This window comes from Scomber scombrus, chromosome 17 (genome assembly GCF_963691925.1).
Source record: "Scomber scombrus chromosome 17, fScoSco1.1, whole genome shotgun sequence".
Classification (NCBI taxonomy): Eukaryota; Metazoa; Chordata; class Actinopteri; order Scombriformes; family Scombridae; genus Scomber; species Scomber scombrus.
Genome location: NC_084986.1, coordinates 11,878,669 through 11,902,674, shown reverse-complemented (window position 1 = coordinate 11,902,674; position 24,006 = coordinate 11,878,669). Strand labels below are relative to the sequence as shown.

At 39.9% G+C, this 24,006-nt stretch overlaps 3 protein-coding genes across 3 annotated transcripts; 2 read left to right on the top strand and 1 right to left on the bottom strand.

The window, feature by feature from the left end:
- Positions 1–111: 111 nt before the first annotated feature.
- wdr21 (WD repeat domain 21) lies at positions 112–6,748 on the top strand. Its single transcript, XM_062436687.1, has 13 exons — positions 112–552; positions 696–820; positions 1,392–1,549; positions 2,013–2,095; positions 2,554–2,656; positions 2,798–2,941; positions 3,282–3,331; positions 3,959–4,038; positions 4,221–4,313; positions 5,038–5,135; positions 5,272–5,448; positions 5,696–5,810; positions 6,035–6,748. The coding sequence occupies exons 1-13, from the start codon at positions 446–448 to the stop codon at positions 6,265–6,267; spliced, it is 1,566 nt and encodes a 521-aa protein (XP_062292671.1). The 5' UTR covers positions 112–445; the 3' UTR covers positions 6,268–6,748.
- A 59-nt stretch (positions 6,749–6,807) lies between these two features.
- zfyve1 (zinc finger, FYVE domain containing 1) lies at positions 6,808–16,223 on the bottom strand. The gene is made up of 13 exons (XM_062436685.1): positions 15,097–16,223; positions 14,420–15,037; positions 14,087–14,330; positions 13,694–13,954; positions 13,390–13,604; positions 12,215–12,321; positions 11,779–11,887; positions 11,609–11,706; positions 11,192–11,309; positions 10,521–10,691; positions 9,681–9,861; positions 9,323–9,436; positions 6,808–8,510 (listed from the first exon to the last, which is right to left on the bottom strand). The coding sequence occupies exons 2-13, from the start codon at positions 14,906–14,908 to the stop codon at positions 8,278–8,280; spliced, it is 2,340 nt and encodes a 779-aa protein (XP_062292669.1). The 5' UTR covers positions 14,909–15,037; positions 15,097–16,223; the 3' UTR covers positions 6,808–8,277.
- Positions 16,224–16,570: 347 nt separating this feature from the next.
- Positions 16,571–18,827, top strand: pigh (phosphatidylinositol glycan anchor biosynthesis, class H). Its single transcript, XM_062436686.1, has 4 exons — positions 16,571–17,046; positions 17,590–17,799; positions 17,948–18,031; positions 18,200–18,827. Exons 1-4 carry the CDS (start codon positions 16,867–16,869, stop codon positions 18,269–18,271), a joined length of 546 nt encoding a protein of 181 aa, XP_062292670.1. The 5' UTR covers positions 16,571–16,866; the 3' UTR covers positions 18,272–18,827.
- Positions 18,828–24,006: the final 5,179 nt, after the last annotated feature.

Sequence of the window (24,006 nt, the reverse complement as noted above, 5' to 3'; positions counted from 1 at the left end):
CACATTATCATGATGATAAATTCACAAAAGAGAAAAACCAATGAATGCCTTCCACGTCATACAACTATTGTGAGCGATTGGCCAATCAGCGGTATTTAAAGGCGGGACGACATGGCAGGAACTGTACTATACAGGAATTAGCTTATTAGAAGAAGAGCATTACATGTAATGTTTAGAATAGGAAGCTTGTTTACCTTTGACGGAACGCGTGTTTATAGACTCATTAAAAAATACTTCGCATTTTAACAACACTGATTGTCGACTATTATTACAAAAAATGTCTGGAAAGATGTGTAGCTAATGTTAGCTGAAACGTGCTAACTTAGCTAACAAGTAAACACGCTGCTTCACGCTGGCGTCGCACACAAACACACGCAAGTGAATGAAAGGCAACGTGGCGTAAGGGTGCTTTGAGTTACCTACAGTAGGGCTACAAGCTGTAGGGATGAAGAAGTGGCGAGAAGGGCAGCGACCGCACAGGCGACGAGGTGGCTCCCAGCGCCACGGATGGTACAGGGGCAGCCGGCAGAGGTCAACACAAGATGAACAGTGGTGTGTGTAACGTGATGCTGTCACAATTTTGTGGTGCTCGAGTTTCCAAAATGTGATATGTGTCGTAGTCAAAAGCTCAGTAACTGACATTCATCCTTCAAGTGAATATCACTGATCTGTGGGTGCTTTATATATGTTCACAGGTATGGGAATAATGATGCAGGACCATCATTTAGAGCATCTCAGAGAAGAGATGAAAGCCAGACTGCCTCTTCTTCTTCCTCTTCATCCTCATCTTCTTCCTCTAAGACCAGCAGTGCTGCACCAGGTCAGTATGGGATATCAGCCCCTTCTCCTTTGCTTGTTCAAGGGCTGGTTTAATAATACAGTAAACCAGAATGAATGAACCGTGTATGTCAGAAACAAACCTGAGATCTAAGCCATGACAAATAACACAGTGTATGTGATGAGGGTGGGAATCTCTTGGTACCTCACAATTCAATTTGATTCAGACTCCCAGGGCTACAACGCAATGATACAATTATTATTGATGCATCAAAATTTTTGATATCTATACATCATTTATTTTTTCTCAGTTCTTTTTCCACTGACATACAATGTGACATATAACTGGTAGATAAGATAAATAGTCTGCATTATTTTTATTTTGAAAAGCTAACTTAAATGATTATTTAATTAATTCATTTGAAAGCATTTTACCGTACCACAGCCTGTATGAAAATACCAAACTGAGGGGGAGGCGTTGTGCACTGCTGTGTTGTTATTAACATCATGTCTTCAGCAAAGTATTCTCTCTGCTGCTTTCCACTGACAGGGAGATGTTAATTAAATAGCTAGAAAGAAGACAAGCATTAGTTGACCGCCTGTTCTATTACCAGATCTGCCAGGTTTCTACTTTGATCCGGAGAAAAATCGTTACTTCCGCCTTCTTCCGGGACACAACAACTGCAACCCTCTGACCAGAGAGCAGCTGCAGGAGAAAGAAAGGGAGAAACAGAGGAACAAGATGCTCATAGAGGATGACAAGCCCAGAAAAGTAAGTCTGCTGTGGGGATAATTGATCTCCTTCTTACTGCTCTCAGCATTATAACCTCAACTCCATATCCTTCAATAAGAGTGGAGAAATCTGTTTAAAAACTCAAATACCTATATTGTAATTCTCATTGAAACAAAAGCTGATCTTATGAGTCTATTTTAAAAACTGTATTTTTGTAGACTGAGCAAAAGCATTTTGGCCATGACAAAAGGAACTGGCCTGATACTTTTGCTGGATTGCATATTGCACACTAGAGAACATTGCTTGATTTCCACTTAGGCCAGTGGGCCCCACATCTTCTGGTTTATTTCATTAAAAGTCATGGTAGAGGACCATAACATAATTAGAGACTTGGCATTATGGAGTTGAGAATGGGACATGGTCCTAAACATGCACACACACACACACTCAGTCAGCCTGGATGAGTTTCATACTTGTTTGATATGTATCATCTTCTCCATAGAAAGCACCAAGAGCTGGACTGAACACCTCACTGCTGCTACAGAAAAGACATCTTGGCATGTTACCTCAGAACTCCTATTGCAGGTATATATACATAGACACAGAGCTCTTTTCTTAATATTCTCATTACCCGCAGTAATGTATACACTTCTTCACCACAGCTGCAGCACATTACAGAAAAAAGCCCAAGTGAAACAAACTCTTACTGTAATACTAATCAGTTCTGTATGTGTGGAGTGAATTTTCTTTGGAGCTCTGCCAGCCCCTAACAATGATGCTAATAGATTATGATTTGTTTTTGAAAAATACAAATAACAGTCATAAAACACTGTCAAAATATTATTTTGTGAACAACAAATGCAAGAATAACCCAAATGATGTATATTAGTTTTTTTGGTAAAAGTGACTATAATTAAATACACAGACACACATTGTCAGATGGCTCAAGGAAAGTGTGTAAATAATTCTGGTTTAGTGGATTATCTGTAAATAGGACTAGGATAGTGACATTGTTGCCATGGTTACTGTGTGTGTGTCTCCAGGCTGGTCCATGAGGTAAAGGTCAGTGGAATGAAACGCCACAAACTAGAGATCCAGAGCTCGGACAACAGCAACCCCAACACTGACAACTTCAGACTTATAGTGGTAAGAACACACTAATACACACACAAAACACTAATACACAACGTAATGCTGTGATTCTCTCCTTTTTTTGTACATCATTTAGAGTAAGAAAACCTTTTTAAAAATCTCAGTCTGCCACCTCAACCTCCTTTTCTCATTCAGGGGGACTCGGCATGTGAGCAAGTGTTCACAGTCAATGATGTGTCTCACGGAGGCTGCAAGTACGGTATCATGAACTTCAGCACCAGCAGCCGGGGCTCTCTGTCTGTGGAAATGTGTGACAACCTTTACTTCACCAACCGCAAGGTCTGAATATTTCGCTGGATCTGGATCGCCGACTATGAATAAGCACACATGTGTTGTACATGTGTTGTTCTAATTTAGTTGAATGTCCATGTAAATTAATCGTATAACTTGAGGTGTTTGAATGACCTCAGAACTGTTAAATCCACTTCAAAGCCCTTTGTATATCTTGGAAAAAATGAGAAATCAGTTTTGTCAGTTTCTAAAACATTTTATTTTTTCCCTACCTGCATTCTGCGAAGACACACCCACAGGTCTTTGCAGAATGCAGGTGTGTGGGGTAAAAATAATGCTTTTAACTCAACAGCAGTTCAATTTGACAATTATGCCTAATGTGTTTCAGGTGAACTCCATCTGTTGGGCCTCAGTCAACTATCCAGACTCCCATGTGTTGTATCCTTCTTCATCTTTATTAAGCTCATGTTTGGTCCACCAAATAAAGTTTTGCTTTAGATAATTAGCAACACTCATTTGTTCTTGCTGTGAGCATGATTTATATGTGTATTTTATGCCAGTGGTTTCAAAGTGGGGTCTGGGAAACCCCAGTGGTCCTTGAGGGGGGTTTTGGGGATTCCCCAGCTAAAAGGATAATCATTTATTTCCCAATAATTCCATTCATTCATAACAACATGACAGAATCTATGACTCTTTTGTTCATGGATTTCAAACACTTTCTGTAATCAAACACCTAAAAGCAAAAGTCAGAGGGCGAACCCCAGGACAAAATCTTATCAAATGGGGGTTTGTGGTCTAATTTGTGTCAGTTTAGGGGTCTTTGCCATGAAACAGTGTGATAACTACTAATTTAAACTGTGTAAGATTTCCTTTTGTTTTTGAGAGGACATGACTTTTATTTAACTTAACAGTTAGACAGGCTTTTATTTATTTCTCTGTGATCTCTGAGGGATTTCTTTCTGTCACACAGCAATATTTCACATAGAAATAGTCATCATTTTCACTTACCACAAACATTTTCTCAGCTCTCATTGTTGTATATTCCTTGACTGGGCCGACTGTCAGGCTGTGTCTGGTGGGAGTGGCAGACACCCCTGGCTGTGTCAGTCTACTACCCGCTTCCCTCTTCAGCAACTTCAACCCGGGTTAGCTGAATATTTTCACATCAGCTTGCTTTATTTTATTGCCAAGGTTTTGTCAGAAAGCTTTGGTTTTTCGGAATAATTATGATGCTTTTTAGTCCTTGATCCCCTAAAAAAAGACTTAGTTCATGTTGACTTTGTTGTCTTTACCTCACCATGTTAACATTTCTCCTCTCTCCCCTTAGATCAGCCAGGGATGCTGTGCAGCTTTAAAATATCCTCAGCCTGGTCTTGTGCTTGGTGCCTCAACCCCCAGTTTGACAAGACCTTCAGCACTGGTCAGTCCCACCATCATCATTTTTCTTGCAACTCATAGTCCAATCAACTATAATCAATCATAATCACTGGCGTCTGTGGAGACAAGTCTGTTTGCTTGGCTGTGGCTATGGTGTGCTTTAACAATCTCCTAAATAACACTCTGTTTGTTTGGGCAGAAACTAGGCTACAGCAACATGTGCTGGAACCGAAATCATGTAATGCATCAGTCTAACTTGAGGTTCAAATTTGATTGGAATACAGAGTAACTTAATAGCCGATCATTGTTTTCGATGATTCAGATAATGACCTGATCTTGACAAGAGTGCTGGTTATAAGCCAGTCGTCTAATAAATAGTACATACATAGAGTACGGCGGTGGCTCAGGAGGTAAAGCGGGTTGTCCACCAATTGGAATATTGGTGGTTCGATCTCTTGCTCCTCCAGTCCGCATGTCAAAGTATCCTTGGGCAAGATGTTGAACCCCAAATTGCTCCTGAAGGGTGTGCAATCTGTGTGTGAATGTTACTGAGGCATTAGATACTTCTGATAAGCAAGTTGGCACCTTCAATGAGCAGCCATCAGTGTGTGAATGAGTGTGAAAGGGATCATGTTGGCATATAGTGTAAAAGCGCTTGAAGTGGTCGGAAGACTAGAAAGGCGCTATATAAATGCAGCCCATTTAGCATACGTGCATTTCCCTTGATTTATGCATCTAAAATAACGTGTTCTTGCATGTGTTGGCAGGCTTGTCTCGGAGGGTGATAGTGAAAGATGCAGAGACGGGACGAACGCAGACGTACAGTGTTGGCAGCGATGTCTTGGCCCAGCAGTTTGCCCGTAGGGTGAGTCATCTGTTATATTAAAGTGATTACAGCATGCTTGAGTTCACTGGGAATATGTTGTGATTTGGATTTAAATATGACTAGGGGAAAAAATATGAGGACAAAGAAATAAAAGTGCTTATTTTTTCCCCCCCAGGTTCCTGTGCTGTTTAACGGCTGCAGATCGGGAGAGATCTTCAGCATTGACCTGCGGCAGCGAGGCCGCAGGGATCAAAGCTGGAAAGCCAGTCGCTTCCATCAAGAGTCTGCCATCACGTCTGTACGCGTCCTGCAGGATGAGAACTACCTGCTGGCTGCTGATATGTTAGGCCAGGTCAGATTATTTCCTTGAAAACAAGAAAGTGGTTAGAAATCATAGGTTCTGAATTGTAGACTTTTTACATTTAAACCAAGGCTGTTATACTTGGCATAATATACATATTATAATAACATAATTAACCAAATCCAAACTTCAGTACAGGATCCAAGTCAATTCCTGGGATTATTCAGAATATCATTTATGCTACATGGATGCTAGTATTACTGCACTGACTTTGTGTGTTTTCTTTATGTGTGTGCAGATCAAGCTGTGGGATGTGCGTGTGACGAAGCCCGTGCAGGACTACAAAGGCCACTATAATGAACATGCCTACCTTCCCATCCACGTCAATGAGCCTGAGGGGCTTTTGCTGGCAGGTATGAGAGGACAAGACGTGCTAGTTTCTCCAGTTTTGCTGTTAAACTGAGTCAGGCGAAGAGAAACCCAAGTTTACATTTATGCTCTGACATACTTAGATAGTTAGAGATAGTTTTAGAGGATTAAAGCCTGCCAAAGATGTCTCATCTCTCACCAGTCTCTCCTGAGGTGCCTTCTAGGCACTTAATCGAAAACCAAAACTTTAATTTTTTTTTTTCTGCAGTGGGTCAGGATTGCTACACAAGGTTATGGAGCCTGAAGGACGGCCACCTTCTGAGGACCATCCCATCACCCCACCCAGCTGCCAACGACCTGATTCCAAGTGTCGTCTTCTCTTCCAATCTTGGCGGATGCAAGGGGCTTCCCGGCCTGCTCATGGCTGTCAAACATGACCTGTACTACTTCCCATACAACACAGACTACCAGGAAGGAGGAGAGCTGCAGGCTGGGTGTTAGGAAAAGACTGACTTTCTTTCACAAACTGTTTCCGACAACATATTTGCCGAATGTGTCATTGGTGTTACTGACATATCTATAGATATTGTATGATTTAAAGGGTTTGGCTGGATAAAGGTGTGATGTGACTATTTAACCTAACAGCCAGTATGCAGTTAATAATCAAAAGGATGTAACAGACTTTTGATTGGGAAGACCTCCTTGAAGTTGCATTGTAGTCTCAGGGGAATGTTATTTTTGACACTAATCTGTGCCAAAAGGAAATAGAAGTGCTGCATTCAAAAGTGCACACAACTGCTACAGTTGGCTTACTGTAACCTTTATAAGTGCACTTACATGTACTTAAGACATGATTCACATAAATTTTTAATGTAAATTAGGACATTGCTGATCTAAATTTGAAAAGGACATGACTGTGATTATAGTCAAAACATTTTTAACTGTTGAATGATATTCTGAAAATCATTAAACACAGTAATTGACCTGCTGAATTGTATTTGTTCCTTAATGACACACACACACAGATGATAGAGTTTCTGCAGTTTAATACATTTTTATGAGCATACATGAACATAAAGATATTGATTTGTTCCATGTGACATCTGTAGTCACTGAACATCTCTGTCCATGAGAGAACAGCGATTGATTCTGGTCAAGGTCTGGTATTTCAGCTTATTTGTTGACATCATCAACTCTCCCAGTTGAAAAAAAACCTCCGCTACAGTCAGATCTCACAATGCGGAGGTGTCCAGTAGAAAGCCTGACTGCATCATATGTTGTATTTATCATATATTTGTCAGTTTGTTGCAGTAAAGACAACCGTATATGTAAGTAACTTGTTGCTGCAGCTCATTAAACGCTCCTAACGACTAGCTACACAGCCTGAGTTGACAGATTAAAGGATTACTATTTTAACTATCTCCAGTTTTGAGGGGCCAGCCTCAAAAATAGTTTAAAGTCTTTTTTTCTGTACCATATTCCTACTGTGAGCCAGCCACTCTATAAAAGCAGTTTGTAGCATTTCATCCCACTGCAGTCAGATTTGTTAACAGAAAGTTTTGACATTTTTTAAAAACAAAACAAGGCCATTTAAAAATTTCCCTATTAAAGTAAACTTTTATCCCCATATATGTATACTACTATATGTAAAATTTAAACAGTCAATGTAGACAGCATTATTAAGGCTGTGCTTTTATCACCCGCCAATCCAAATACACAAACAACCACAAAGGGATTATGTTAGTATATTACTGAGTAATTATATACATTGGAATGCATCTCTGTGCTACAGTACATCAATGGCTGCTGTATCCTCCTGAAGCCAAAGAGTGGCACGAAAGCTAAAGCTTGCAGGGGTGAAGTAGAGGAAAATACAGTAGACCCACTCAAACATGGATCAGAAAGCCTTTCCTGAATTATATATCCAAGGTTCCTGCAGAAACAATCTTAGAACTAAAGTGCTTACCTGGAAACAGTATAAGATGCTCAATCAGTTATTCTATTATTAAATGGTTTACACATTTAGCCCCAGACTACAAAAAGGTGCTAATAGTACTAGTGGGTCACACTGGGAGGGATTGTCAAAAGGGTCAGGATTTCGTGTGCCTTATTACAATTCTGAGACGATCAAAGGGATACATGAAAAGTTACCTGAACTTAATTGCAAGCAAGCACATACAATATTCAGTCTCATATCATCTTGCTGAGTCGTTTCATCTCTTTCCTTCTTGATATTCAAGTTTCACTCTGATTGGTATTTTTCACAGTGTAACATGTAGGCATATTAAAGTGAAATAGCATCATGGGACTGAGTGAGGACAGCATTAAAAAACAATTAAGTCCAACCTGCCATTGACAGTCTAGTAGCAACCACTTAAATGCCACTAAAAACAACAGGGAGTCCGTAAGCTGAAGACAAGGGGTCAAAAAAGATGTCAGTTCCAGTTTTCATTGAGGCCGCCGTCCGTAACCATGTAACCGTTTGCTCTTTGGCTTTCGCTCCTCGTCCTGCTAGAGCTCCCCGGGTTTCTGGTTGCAGCCGTTGCAGACCCTCACTGGATGATCCCAGCCACGGGAGGGCACAGCGCGTCGCTCTTGGGAGCAGTCTTCACATACTCCCTGACCACAGGCGCGACAGTGATGGATGGAGAGACGAGGAGAGAACTCCCTCTGACACTCGCAGCAGGAGTGGATGTCTTGATCTGGGACCCAATAGGCTGGGCGTGCAGCATCCTTCACCAGGCCTGGACGCACAGGAAAGGAAGCATCAGCTGTTAATGAGTCTCAGCAGCCATGAAGCAACTTATAACCTTCTAATTCAGGGGAATTATAGTAATATAAAGAATAAAGTTGATTTGTAAAGCACTTGTCAAAAACAGCGTTATAAAGTGCTTCAAAACTAACACGCAAAATACATAGTCATGTACGCGTAAACGGGCAGGCACAAGGGACAAAAGAGGAACAAAACCCAAAAAACAATGGATGAATAAAAACCACAAACAAAACACCAAGGACAAAATACAAAAACAATGGGCGAACTAAAACCCAAAATAGAGCAGTGAAAGCACAACATCAAGAACATAGCAACACAACAGTCAAGAGTAAAAATAAATGTAAAAAATAAAAGAAATTGCAAGAAAGCCTTTCGATAAAAATAAGTCTTCAAAAGTGATTTAAAAGAAAAAACTGCTCCTCAGGCAGGTTGCTCCACAGCCGAGGAGCCCTAACAGCAAACACTGGGTAACCTTTAGTCTTTAAGTGTGAGGTGGGAAGCCAGAGGATCTCAGGCTGCACACTGGGTGATAAGGAGACAGCGGTTCAGATACAAGCTCTGGGGCCAGGCCATGAAGGACTTTAAAAGTAGTAATTCTTTAAGTCAATCCTACAACAAATGGGCAGCTAGTCTAAAGTAATTAAAATTGACTCATCTCCACCTCTCTTATATGTTGCAACAGTCAGATGCTTTTGAAATGTTTTTGATGCCACTGTTGAGCAATGGTTGGCTAGAGTGATTGTATCGGATTTAAAGTATCTGTAGCGTTGTAATCATGCTCACCGAGAGGTATGTCGATGGCACCGACTACAGCTCCAAGAGTGTTCTGAACTGCCTCCCCAACCTTCCTGGCGATCAGGGTGGTTCCCTCCTCCTCCAAGGCAGCATCCAGCAGCTCTACAACAGGTAAACATGCACAGCAAGGTACACACACTTCAGTATTCAGCAGATATCTAAAGACATTTCAAAAACCCATGTATTTTGTTAGCTATTGGATATAAGTAGATGTTGGGTATATGATCTGTGTGGATTAATCTATTTTCTGGACAATAATGCACGGACACAGCAGAAATAAATTTGCCCACTGGAGACAATAAAGTATGTCTATCTAAGCGACTTCAAAAGCTTCAAATTTGCATACCAGTTGGGATTCCCCTGTTGTGAAAACATGCATCGCAGACACGAACAGGAGCGAGGCCCCAACCCCTCTCCGGAACCGGCCGGGTTTTAGAGGAGCAGGCGTCACAGAAGCCCTCTCCACAGGCACGGCAGTGGTGCTTGGTGTCATTCGGCTGGAACTCTTCTCCACATTTATGGCATTTCTGCAAAACACAAATTTAGAATAACTTGAATCTATCGTCAGTTGTTAAAAAAAACAAGGGGGAAAAAGAATTTGGTGATATGATTTCATTCCAGAGTAAGGAAGCACAATGTTGACATTTTCTTTAAATTCTGTGTATGTAGGAACCTTAAGCAGGATAATAGTTTTGGTATGTGGAAGAACTGTAGCCTCTCGTGGGTAAAGCCTCTAAAGTGTATTTAAAGCCTATTGTCTTATTGGAAGTATGATTTGTCTCTCAGCCATCTGTCCTCATTATCGCCGTCACCACAGAAGCATCTAAGCAACAAATATTCCTTTTCAAAAGTCATACCTTTGTTTTAAAATTTGCTATAACTGCTGTATGTTTCAAACTGCTAAATGAGTCTGTAGAAACTCATTCACTCACCAACTGTTACATGTCAAATAATTTGTTAAACTAAGATCATTCAGGCTCTGAACTGTGTATCAAGTTGGGTTTTATTGAATTAACTTATTACATAGGATTCTGTATTGCTTCATTTGTTCTAGGCTGATAGCTCTAGGGTTGAAATGTGTGAGAACCTGCATGCACTGTGGGCTTTCTTGCTTTTCTTGGCATTGAGATTTTCACTTTCTGTGTCTGAATATTTTTCTAGTTTTGGATCAGCTTTAGTTATGTACCAGGATAAGAGAGTTGGGTTTCCAGTAGGTGGGGGCAATCTGGTCGGTGAGCCAGGAGGTGACTGCTTTTGCAGGCTTGACACTGAGTTCAGACACTGACTGAGAAATGTATTTCACTCCGTCCAGCAACCTCTGGGCCGCGTTGTTGTTGTCTTTCAAAAATCCATCAGACTGGAAAGAAGACAAGAAGAGAGCAAGGAGAGCAAGAAGAGCAGAAGAGACATAAATGAATATAAACTTATAATAAAGTTTCTGATGCACGTGTCACACTGTGTGTTGTATATTGCTAATTTAACATTAATTGTGTTGGTAAAGTATGCCAGTGACTATACTACATGCGTGCTTTACTCTTAGAGACTTGTATTCTGATAGAAATACAATAATTTGACACTGATGATTGATGTTTGGCAGTTACAGTTTTATACTCACTGCGCTTCATTTGACTATGACCAATATCAATATCAATATTGTTTAATATGACCCAAGGTCACAGACAAAATGTTGTACTAGTTATTCTGGGAATCTATATACTGGCAAGAATTAACTGCAAATGCAGCTCACAATGGATGTGACAACATTCATTTGACTTAAAACCTTTGAAATCTTGGCTTGCAATTTTCTTTAATTGGTTTAACCAGAATCTCATTTAGGCTGTTCTACTGCAGCCTTACCCCAGGCCAGATGTGCTGGATCTCTGTTCTGACCACTGTTTCCACTGGGTCCTGGTTTCCATACCAGTACTGCCTGCTTCTGTAGATCACTGCACAGTTGGGGCACTCGATCACATACCTGGACAAAGATGAAATAAACTCAGTTCCAATAGGATAGACTATGATTATGTTGCTTTAGAGTTTTTTTACGTTTATTTTAACCTGCTTACATGAAAACCAACTACAATACATTTGCCGTAGCACTTTCTGTTGTTATGACTCAACAAGCTTAAAGTGATTGGGTACAACTTTCCAACTTAGGCGTGGGTTGATGACAATTTTTCCTGTTTTTGACCTTAATGAATGACTACGTCTCAGATTATTTGTGGTAGCAAGGAAGTCATTTCCAATTATTGTCCAAATAAGTTCTGGACTCACCCAGACCAAGCATAGATGGCCAAGCCAAACCACGGTGAGTCAGACGAGGCTGTCGTTTTGGGAACCACTATTACCTCCTTTCCTCCCTCATAGCAGGCCTGAGAAGTTCAACACAGACACTCAGAACCACGTCAAGCTAATTCACCATGTGCATGTTTGTCTGTACTTACCTTGCAAGTGTAGATGCGGTTGTCATACTGCGCAGAGTAGCGGCACCGATGTTTGGCTTCATGGTCGAGTCCTTCCTTTAGATGGTTCATGCTTTTCTTACAGCCTGAACTGAAAGTGGGAGCACATCGAGTCAGGGACAAAGATCATAATTCGTTTGCTTACAAATATTAAAGGGATGTATTTATGATGATCCTTTGAGGGTACTGACTTAAAAAATAATTCAAATGAAATGTGGTGGCATTACCAGAGAATTAAAATGAGCACTAAACAGTAGTGTCCTACGAAAAGCTCCTTCATTATACGTCAGCAGGCTGCTGTAACATCTGAGATTGTTAAGTTGAATGAATGTCATGCTTGTTTTTCCGTGTGATGAATGCTGATTTCTGCTTTTTGTTAATGAACTGCAGTTGTTGCAGGAATGAGAGAGACACATACCCACAACTGAGGCAGAGGCTGGAGCAGGTAAAGTACTCATCTGGAAAAAAGGAGTTATTGGTCATGTGCTCATCTGGAATATCCCCACTGAAGCGCTCGCTCAGGGCCTAATGGAGGGAGTGACGGGGGGAGATTAAAGGATATGAAGAGTTAATAAAATTAAGTGTAAATCATTCTGGCTCTACTATGTCAACAGATGGTCTAAAATCACATTATAAAATGTCCAGATGCATGACTATACAGTACAAACTTACTACACTTAAGACCTCAACAGGGAAAATTGAATACCCTTTCCACAACAAAACAAATATACATTAGGACTGAGCTTTATGTTTGAAATCAACTTGACAATATTAATAGTGTAGTATAAATATAAATATAACATTTTCCATATAACAAGCATATGTAAAATCTCATCATGTAATCAAATTAATGGCAAATTCAATTAACTGTGTTCTGCTGTCGCACTTTACATTAGATTGTAAATGTATTGTATTATTGTATTAAAATGTAAAATATGTGTATTTTAATTATAATTTGCTTGGAATTGATCATTTTGACAACACTGTGTAAAAGGCTGTTCTGGTCGTTGTTGCACTACCAGAGTCGGCTGTTAATTCTCCCCGTTAAGACACAAACAAGTTACAGTATATTTACCTTTAGTCCAATTTAACAATCCATTAAATCTGTACTGACACCACCACTAAGCGGTTACCATGTTAAACGTCTGCTCCTCTCCTTCATGTCACATATTGGCTGTTGTTTCTCTGCTCTAAAAACATTATTATTCAGATTCTAACAACTATCAGAAATAACAGGGGGCTTTGTGTTTTCTCTGAACCCCCTGCCTGCTGTCTTTAGTTGTCTTAGCATCATCAGTACTGTTTGTGTACTTCTTTAATCCTGTTACCTTCATGAGACCAGGTGGCCTGTGGAGAACCAATTGAAACATTACCAGAAAATGAAAGAGCTGGACTGGAATGAGTCACAAATGAGGACCAATACATATTTAAATAAGTAAATCCTGTGGAGAGACATTGTCTCACGCCCCTCAAAATTTAACACCTACCATAATTACAAATAAGACGTTTTAAAAGACAATTTATGACCTTAGATTCTGAAAATGTAATTTGACTTGACTGCAGGAGCCCTGTAATTCAAACAAACATCCCTACCTGCAGAGCCTTGTAGATGACACTTGCAGAACGAGGTGAGCGGGTGGTGTTGTTGTCCAGCTGCTGCTCCAGGTTGCGCAACAGACCACTGAAGTCTGTGGGAGGGTTGTAGGTTCGAGTTCCACGGTACTGGATGGAGCTAAATGCTTCAGGAAATAGACCCAGCTTCCTGAAACGCTCCTGGAGCAGACGATCTGCTGATTCAGACGGTTTGTCTAGAGACGCAGAACAAATAAAGTCAGAAACAATCAAGAGAGTGAAGGATAATAAGCTTCTTTAATGAGGATGAGTTGATTTGACCTACCCGATCCTAACAGCTTTGTGTGGACGGTCTCATGGAAGATGATGACTGCAGGGCCCAGAGTGGATAAAGGGACATCCAGACCGCAGCGGGTGGTAGTGGCTTTCAGCTCCCTGGTGAAATGTTTAAGGTAGGCATCTGAAGCATCACCGAGAAACTTGAAGAGATCATCATGGAGACGGTCGGCGTGGGTTCGATAGATGACCACATCAGAGATAGCCAGGACCTTGAGAAGAAGACGGGTTCGCTGACCCTGGTTGGCTCCTGATTATCGGTGAAAAGAGAATAGTAAATGACTAAAATACTTGTTTAAACTTAAGTGGTAATTGTGAAGACAGAAAACTGCTATCTACGTTAATTTTATATAACTGAGCAAACACATTTTTTGTCCCGTACCAGCTCCGAGAAGTCCTTCTGTGTCAATGACTACCACCTGGTGCACAGGGTCCATAGCTGCCCACACACCCACAGTGCAGGACTCTTGAGTGGGGGAGGTCTTGAACACTTCTCTCCCGAGGAAAAATGTATGGTTCAGGGTGTGAGACTTGCCCTCCCCAGTGTTTCCAAAGATGGAAACCACCTTGAGGAGCTCTTCTGGTCTGCAGTCAAGTCTGCTCACAAATTCCTCCTCATCCTTTACCTGAGATCCACACAAGATCAATTCCATCATCAGAACATCACATTAATATGATGCTATGAAAAGTTTTAAATAAATTATCAGGCACTTACATGCATCTCCTCCTTCTCATCCACTAAAAGGAAGCTGCACACTTTCTCCAGCTTGGCTTTCAGGATCTCAATCTCTGATTCTCCAGCCATCACATTGTTCTCCTGGGGAGCTTTGGCAGGAGGGTAGGGTATCATCGGGTGCTTTCTCTTGTTGACTCCACTGTGGGTGCGCTTCTGGCAGTCCAGACACAGGTTGATCTTACAACCCTGGCAGCGTACCACCGCTCTGAGCCGTCCACCGTTGGCAGAGGAGCTGCTGTCGCCTTTGCATGAGTCACAGAAAGGAACATGGCCCGGTGCAATCCGAACCCTGTCATGATTTCTCATCCGCTCCTGGCGATGGAGCTCCAGTTCACAACGGGCACACTGCAAGCTGCCGCATTCATCACATTCAAACGCAGCCTCATCAGACCCCCCACAGGCGTAGCTCTCCTGACAAACTAAGACCGTGTTCATTCCTTTATCTACAGCTGGACTCTGACCGCTCATCTCAAACCTGACAGTTCAGGACAATAACCGTGGTGATGATAACAAGTGGGAACTATGACTAAGTATTGTTGATAGTAGGGGCTGAGCGATGTGTTCAAAATCCAATATCACAATATTTTTGACCAACTGCTTTGATGTTGATATTGCAACGATAATCGAAGGATGCAATATATATGTAATATTTACACAATGAGATAAATAATCATCTGAAATGTGGACAGAATGACAAAGTGGGTAAAGGCAAATAATAGAAAAGCTAGAATAGTGTGGTACATTCAGAAAATTACATCACTTAAGTTTTAAGCAGCCTTTTAAACCAGAGCACCATGTTGCAATGTTACAATGTCCAATACTCTCATATCACAATATCAATACAGTTTCGATATATTGTCTAACCTTAACTGAGAGTAATTAAGATTGCAAAAGCAATGCAGTGGAAGAGACAAGATTATGGGACTGTTAAGCAGATTTCTTCCACTTGCAACCTTTTTGGATCAATTTCCCTTAGAAACCAATTCACAAATGTACAATACTTTAAAAAAAAAAATGCTATGAAATTATGAGATGAGCACAAATGATTGCTTCCTAGTATCAATAAGAACATTCAGTCTGTAGTAAAGCAAGTCTTGGGCAGCAATATCAAACACACACGTCCAGATATGTGTGTGTGTATTAATTTATTTGTTTTTTGGCACCACGGTTTGCTAGCTAACATAAACTACCAAGCATCTCTCTTGTCTTGTGTCAGTAACACTGGCGTTACAGATTAGATGAGTTAGCCCGGTATGCTCATTACTATGACTTACAAAAAACACGCTCTGAAACTCGGTAAATACTTGTTTATATATAACATTAAGCTAAACAAAGAGACACAGCTGAAGAAAAACTGACCTAGCAGTGGCTGCCAGTCCGACCGACGACGACTGGCTCCTTAACTAAAAAAAACCGCTGCCTCAGCACAGTCTAAAAACAGGACACGTAGACTATCTCATAACATACACTCACTCACACACTCACTCACACACACACTCACTCACACACACACAGCGCACTATGGTGAGAAAGTCAGCTGGCTTTGAGCTGTTTTGTGTCAGACCCCTGTGTGTTGATGTTGTTGCTTTCTCACCAGCTGATCGGCTTGTTTTTATCCACAGGTCAAAAGTCATTACAAACACAATGCATTCTGGGAATTGAAGTGCAGGGAGTTGCTTGAAATGACAACGCACTAAAAAACCCGCTGCGTGTTTATTCTAATTAAACCGCTTTTCTTCTTCTTGTTTTTTAAAAATAGTATCTATACTACCGTTTACTTTCCGAGATATTTTCTAAAGCAATGCAGCTACTTACAGAGAGCATAATAACGACTGCCCATAATGCTGTGCAAAACCTCCAGCTGCTGTAGGGTTCGCTTGTATTCTCTTCAGCGTACACCGAAGTTGACCCGGGTGGACGGAGACAGTACGTTATGTATTAGCACAACGTGTTAATACCAAGCACCGTGTCATATGTACTTTATTACTAGATACATTAATGAGTTGAAAGCCCCTGGTTATTGTGGGATTCCCACTGTGCGTTGTCTATTGCACTTTATATAAACCACTTCAATTGATCAGCAAGGACGACCCGGCGACAATAACGAGTGTACCCAATGTGAGACTTGATTTTGGCAGCACTTTGGTTGTGTTTATTCTTGCGAAAACGTACGAGTTATGCTGTTGTTTCTTTCTTTATTTTATATTTGATTGTAGTATTTTAGCATCGTATACATGCGGCCATGTTTTCATAATTGGCGTCGCAAAGAAAGCACTACTTTATATCTTCATGTATACTGCTGACCTTGTCTGTTAACGGATTGCTAACGTTAGCTCATTGCTAATCTAGCTTTATAGTTAATCTCGGAGAGTTCACTCAATGCTGGTGTTTTTTCTTTACTCCCTGCGTTTGTGTTGCGTGCTTGCATGATGGGAGAAGAAGCTTTCACCGACATTAGTGGCAAAGCCATATCTCTGAACTGTCAGAGTCACTCCAGCTTTTGCAGGGAGTTCACTGTCAGCTCCTCCAAAGTGTCCATCGGCAAAGTGTTGGTGTACACCTGCTCTGTGTGGCTTTTAGCATACACCGTGTTCTTCTTCACAGAGGTAAGACACATTTAGTGTTAAATCGTTACTGTAGAATGGAGTTATAAAGTTCTGTGTCCGATAGTTTTTCCTTCCCATGAATGCATCATTAAATTGTTCTAGCTAAGTAAAAACTCAACCTAAACACACTGTATAAAGGTTACAGTGGTCATATTGCCATTATTGATATGTAACATTTGGAGTTCAGACAATAGTATTGCACTATTTGATTTTTGTGTGAGCATTATCCAGGTCTATTTACAATTATTTACTTCCCAATGATAATAGAGATAGTGATATCAGATATTGGTCCATAATTGCTGGTGACAATGGGCTAGGATACCATTATTTTCATAAATAACATTTTAGTAAATGTATATCTAAGTTATGTATTTACTTGATACATTTTGTTTTATAAAGTATCAGTATCAGTATGAGGACTGAAATAGTCGATTGGTCCATCCTGAAATGATGCTATTTTAATTGTGTTAAACCATTGTTACTGATGGTCTGTGTGGTAGCAGACAATGCTTTTGTTTGTAAGATTTCTTCCCCCTCTTTCAGAACACTGCTGTTCTGTCCAGCGCTATACTCATCACCTTGGTTGGTATGATGCTTCACATCCACTTTGTGAAGGTGGACCATGAGTCCCTGCTGGTCATTGGCTCCTTAGGCATTCAGGTGTCCTCCAGCTATGCCTCAGGCCGTGAGACGACCAGTTTCATTGAGATGAGCAAAATCAAGGACATTGTCATCAATGAAGCTATTTACATGGTGATTAAAGAAATTTATTTTATGTTTTATAATGTTTTTGGACACCTGTTTGCAAATAAATGTGTCATTATTCTATATACACACTGCAGTCATATCAGTTTATACTTTTGTAAGATGAGTGGATTGATATTTAACATTTTTATTTCAGCATCAGATCATCTACTACCTTAGTGTACTATTGAAGGATGCTTCTGACCCAAATGCAGTGTCAAGTGTAGTGCCATTGTTTCAGGTGAGAATAACTGCATGTTCTTATATTTCAAAAAGCAACCTGCTTTTAATGTTTTGTTTCTTCTCTTCCTCCTGTATAAAGGCTTTTAATAATAATAACAATAATAACAATCATAATAATAATAAAGAAGAACTTGTTTGTAACGCATATTCTGTCTTCGTCTTTCAGAGTTCAAAGCCAAGAATGAACTGCTTGGTTAAGGTTTACAAAAGCTGTCAGGAGATTCTTTCAAAGTGCTGATGACTCACTAAGCCAAGTCATACACTGTGCAATGTTTCTGGTCATGCAACATGCTTTCAATATTTCCTTGCAAAAGGGGTGGGGGTGGTTATTTTTGGTTCATCCTTAATTTGATTTTATGCACTGTGTATTATTCTAGGTAATTTTTTATTTGTCCTTTCCTTTTCTCACCTGTATGTTTACATAGACACACAAACTGTGAATGTAATCTGTTAGATCCAAAAGAAAATGCTACCACATTATAGAAAGAAAAATAGTAGTTTAATAATGACTTTTTGATGTACTTTGTTGTATAGTTACTTGAATAACTTTTATATATAGCTATAGTCTTAGACCTTGAGTTTAAATCTTAAGAACCTGACCTTTTTATCTGTATTGAAAGAAAAAAGACCAGACAGATTAGGGTTTTTGCTTTCTACCTTGTATATGAATTCCGATTTTAAGTGACTTGTGCCAATTTCTGTATTCTGTCTATATCTGTATTGTGTGTCCACACTGTATTTATGGATGGAAAAACACATTTCTACAAAACATTAAAACAATCTTGATTACTGTTGCTAATACCCCCATTATTTACCAGTAATGGTAGATAGTTTGTGTGATTCTGGTGTTTTTGATCAATTTTACTTTTCCCTGTAGGGGGCAGCACCACACTGACTCCTGCTCATTCATGCAGTCAAACTGCTGAAAATTGAACTGACTCAACTCCGTTTGATGAAAACTAATTTTAATTACAACAGGAGATTGCTTTTGATTATAGTCTTTGTATATAAAAGCAGAACGCTTTAGAAAAGGGGTATAAACAGAGTTGTATGAATATGCAATATGAGACTATATTTTTTATAAATAAACATCCAAGCCTCCTCCCTGAAATAAATTTTCACTTCCTCATAACTATATTTATGTTCATCTCTAGAGGCAGTTGGTCACGTTTATCACGTTAGGTTGCCACCTAACTTGTGATGGCAACACCTGTTATCAGAAATGTTACTCGAGGTTACATGACAGACCAAGTGACAATAATCAGTGTATATTGGATCAGGTTCACATGGACTTTTGTTGCGGAGGAATGACATTGCTGACAGTATAAATAGTATTGGCCTTAACTTCTGATTCAATTTTATAATTAAGTTTTTGAAAAATATCAATGCTGACTACAAAAAGTATGATGCCAGTTCTATATCGAATCATTTTTCAAGGTCTAAGAAGTTTATTTTTAAATCATAATTAGTATCAATACTAAGTACTTTAAAACTCAAAAGTAAAGAAGAAGTAAAAAGGCTATTGAGTTTAAAGATTTGACTCAGTACTGTAACACCTTTCAAATAAAGTGCTATGTTGTAAAAATATTCAACTGAGGATGTAAGCACAGAGTATATGTTAGGTTCATGCCATTCCTGCTCTAAAATGCCTTGTGGCTATAACTAACATATAACAATATGGCTGAAAGTTTTATGGGTCTCCATTGCCCACAGTTTAAAGTTCAGAGCCCTTGTTTTCATCGCAGCTTGGCCCGTGTTTCCCCTCCAGGCCTTGTTTTTTCCATCCATTTCTAATTCTTGATGACCATCTGCAGCTCAGTAAGACCTGTGTGAACTCGGTGCTCCACAGGCCAACAAAACAAGCAGAAGGGTGTGACTTTCACGGGGCAAAGCGTTAAGCTGCTGTGAAGAGTGGCCCTGTGACAGGATAATAGTCCCTCCTGGAGGTGAGAAACAGCCAGAAACCTGGCAGAGGAGAAAACCTGGGAGTGACCAGGAGTGACACCTCAGGGCTTCTGAATAGGCCTCATAAACCAGAAACACCCCCCTCAGTGTAAATCAAAGGTAGTGTAGAGGTTTGACAGGCCAAAAACAGAGTGAGGCTTTCTTCAGCCAGAGGTGTGGACTGTCAATTACCCCCCGTTTATAATGGGGCTGTAATTGTACATTTACCAACCAAAAACTTGTACGTATCTGTGGATGATTGTAACTTCCAGTAATAGTGATAACATTCCTACCACATTTCATGTTCCTCATAGTTTTCAATTAATTTGTGTTTTACCAACTCATGTTCTTTATTGCTTAAACAGTGGACATGTGAAATCTGCTCATAGAGTTTTGGGTGTGAGAACCTCATGGTTTAGTGGGGATCCCTGCTGAGCTGGGAGTTGACGCTTTACCACCTGCAATGCACACACACACACACACACACACACACACAACACATTCAGAGGTTGTAAGATAAGTTACAAATTTATACAAAATGGTATTACTGGTTAAATATATGCATACACAGATAAAGCGTGCAGAAGAGTCAGTGAGCCCAACAGAAACTAATTTCATACAATGTGTTTATTCAGTGTAATGTCATGTCTTTGTTTTATTGTTCTTGACTTCCTGGCTGACAGGTGCTGAAGAAGGAAGCGTCATGTCATTGTTTAAAATGTGTCCGTTTATCCGGTCGACACACCAGTACATACAGGCAGGTGTAACTTGATGTCAGTTTGGATTTGAATCTCAAAAATCCCTCCCTCCCCACCTGGTAACGTCAGAGGGAGCTCACCATTCATTTTCTCACTACTGATCATGTGCACACAGTGTTGTGGTCTCATGTGGAAGTGTATCTTCCTGTTGGATTTTCATTTACATATAATCCTGCCAGCAGTTCTTTCCATGGAGTCTGTCATGGAAATTGGAAAGGGTTCACTGTAATATCTTTGCAATATGTGGATGTAATACTGTGGATTCCCTACCAATTTAGCCAGGATCCACTGACTAGTCACAGGAAAAAACACTGGGAACCACAACTGAACAACCTCATTGTTATTATTGTTCCTCTTGTCCCAAACAACAACTTTTTAACAGAATTTTCTGAATTGCTATCCTCCATTACCCTCAATCATGATTAGAATTATTATTTTAGGGGATTTTAATATCCATGCTGATGACTCATCTAACCATTTTGCCCTTGTATTCCTAAACATTACTGATTCATTCAGTCAGGTGGAGCATGTCATTGGTTCAAAACAGAACCGAGGCCACACCCTTCACCTCGTTCTTACTCTAGGTCTGACGATAAACTCTATCTCATTGATGGACTCTGTCTCTGTTCATAAATTTATTCTATTTGACTCCTGCATCCAAACATTTCCTTCCGAGTTCTCATCTATTTTCTCTCATTCATATAATCACTGTATTCTGTATTCAACCCTCCAAAATTAAAAATCTGGTCAATAATTTCAATAACCTGTGTTCCTTGGTATTAGATGCCATTACACCTATTACGACCAGGTCAGTAGTGGCCACCAACTCACCTCCTTGGATAAATTATGCTATAGGTGTAAATAGGACTGCAGGAGGGCTGAGCATAGATGGAAAAAGACAAAACTTCATGTTCATTTTCTACACATGAAAGAGTTTTTGACTTGGCTCAATCAAAAAATCAGGGAAGCAAGAACAGTTTATTTCTCAAATGTAATTATACTAATAGTCACATTTACAAAATACTGGAAAAACATGTTGCTTAGCAGCTTTTTCAAGTTGTTGAAGGGAATAATATAATTGATAAATTGATGATTTTAGTAACCTAGACACAATCAACAACTGTTTAGCCACGATAAAGGACTAGATATCTCTCAACTTTCTGTCTTTTTTTCAAAATTTTTATTGGCCCACTTGCCCCTTATGTCAAACTAGGAATCGTAGTGCTGTGTTTGATCCTGATTGAAATTCGAACACCACATCAACAAATAAGTTGAATCCTGTTTTGTTTTGTTTTTCAACTAAGGAAGATTGCAAAAATCAGACAATTATTATCTGTCTCCTACTTAGAACATATCATTGATGCTTTAATTTTTTCTCATCTTGACTACTGCGAAGGTGCCCTGGCATGTCTTCAGCTTGTACAAAATGCAGCAGCTAGGCTATTAGCTAGGACTGGCCGTAGATCTCACATCACTCCTATTTTAGCCTCACCACTTTGGCTTCCAGTGATGTTCAGGACCGATTTTAAGAATCTTTTAATCACTTATGCTACTAAGCCTTTACACTATCAAGTAGTCATTTCGGTCATCCAAACAAACCCCTGGCACCCAGACTTTGGAGCAACCTTGTCTGTGCCAATGTTGACGTAAAAGTGTTTTTAAAAATTAGATTTTTTCATTCTTACTTGTCACCAATACTCAAAATGTATCCAATCACCTCTCTGTCCAAACCCTTGCGTTTGCTTTGATTATGTGCATCCAGATTTAGTGAAAATGCTAAAAAAATATTTACTTTTAAAATATTGAAATTAGAAACGGTAGTGACAACAATTTTTATACAGTACATTTGTTTATATAGTTTCACTAACTGACACATTACAGTACAATAGTACATGTGCTAATTTACAGAAAACAGTATCTATTCATCTTCAACAGTGCTGAGCCTCCTCCACACTAAACTATAATGTTTCTTCGTTAATGACAACAGTGCAGATAAGACAGAGCTGCCTCTTGGGTGGCATGGCAGAACCGGTCTTGGCACAAAAGATCACTTATCAAACTCTGTAACCTTTTTGGTAACGTGACCCTAAGGGTATAGCTGCTACAGCTCATTGAGGAAATATAGAAAACCATGCATGTGCAATTTCTAGTCGTCACTGACGTTATTTCCTCCCCCAAAAAATCCCCCACTTCTATTTAAATGATGCAACTGCTACAGAGTCCATAAATCAAACCAGGTTGTGCTCCCACCAATGTTTAATTTTGGCCTAGATTTTATATTTCATTATCTCTGCATTATTACTTCCCGTTGACTATGGGATACAGGATCCCACCCTGATAAATGACTCTAAGGCGATGTCCTGAAAATGACCTTGCCAATAAATTTCAGATATGTTCTAAGACTTTGATATGTATGTAATCCATCAACCCTTTAACTAAAGGAAATGACATTGTGTGGTTTTAGACGTCTCCAACCAGAGTGATTGTTTTTTTTTCTTCAGAGGAAGACTTGCTCGTATTTGCTCAGAGACCAGTTTCCTCCCTGGACAGGAAAGTCCAGCACTTTGTCCTCCTTCAGTCCTCTCATAAAGGACAATGTTGAACTTCAGTATGGAGGTTGCCAAAATGTATTTACTCAAGCTTACCTTAACCAGCCTGCCTGTCTGCTTTAAACCTTTAAAAGATATAATAAATACAAGGTGATTATTGAGTTTAACTTCTGGCACGGTGACAGCCAAGCTCCCTCCTTCTTTTTTTTAAACCAACCTTTAATGCATCAGTCAGTTAAAATGCTCTTTTTATTTGTTTTGTTTTAAAAACTACAATGAAACTGACTCTTCACAGGCCACGCCCTTTGCGCCGTCACCTGGTAGATGTGAGGTAAGTGAGACGAACTTCTTGTCAGACCAGCTGGCAGCAGATAAGAGAGCGAGAAGCCTGCTCTACTGGTCTGTCAAGAAGAGCTGACAGCAGGGAGAGCTACCTGAAAACACACATCCGTTTTCTCTGTTTGTCTCAAAGGGGGAGAAAAAAAAGCTCTGCCATGGCCACAAGTGTGTGTGTGCGGGATTATGTGCAATTGTGTTTGTATAAAAGCAGGTCTAAACTGGTCATCGTTGTGTTGTTACAGCAATGCTTCTTGGTTTTAGAAGTTTATAATTTGATTGTCCCTCTTTTGTATATGTGTATGTCTCCTCATTACATAGCTTTATTCCCACACTCATATTGTATTGCTGTTTGGTGCAATTGGGGACATTTACTAAGCCCGCTG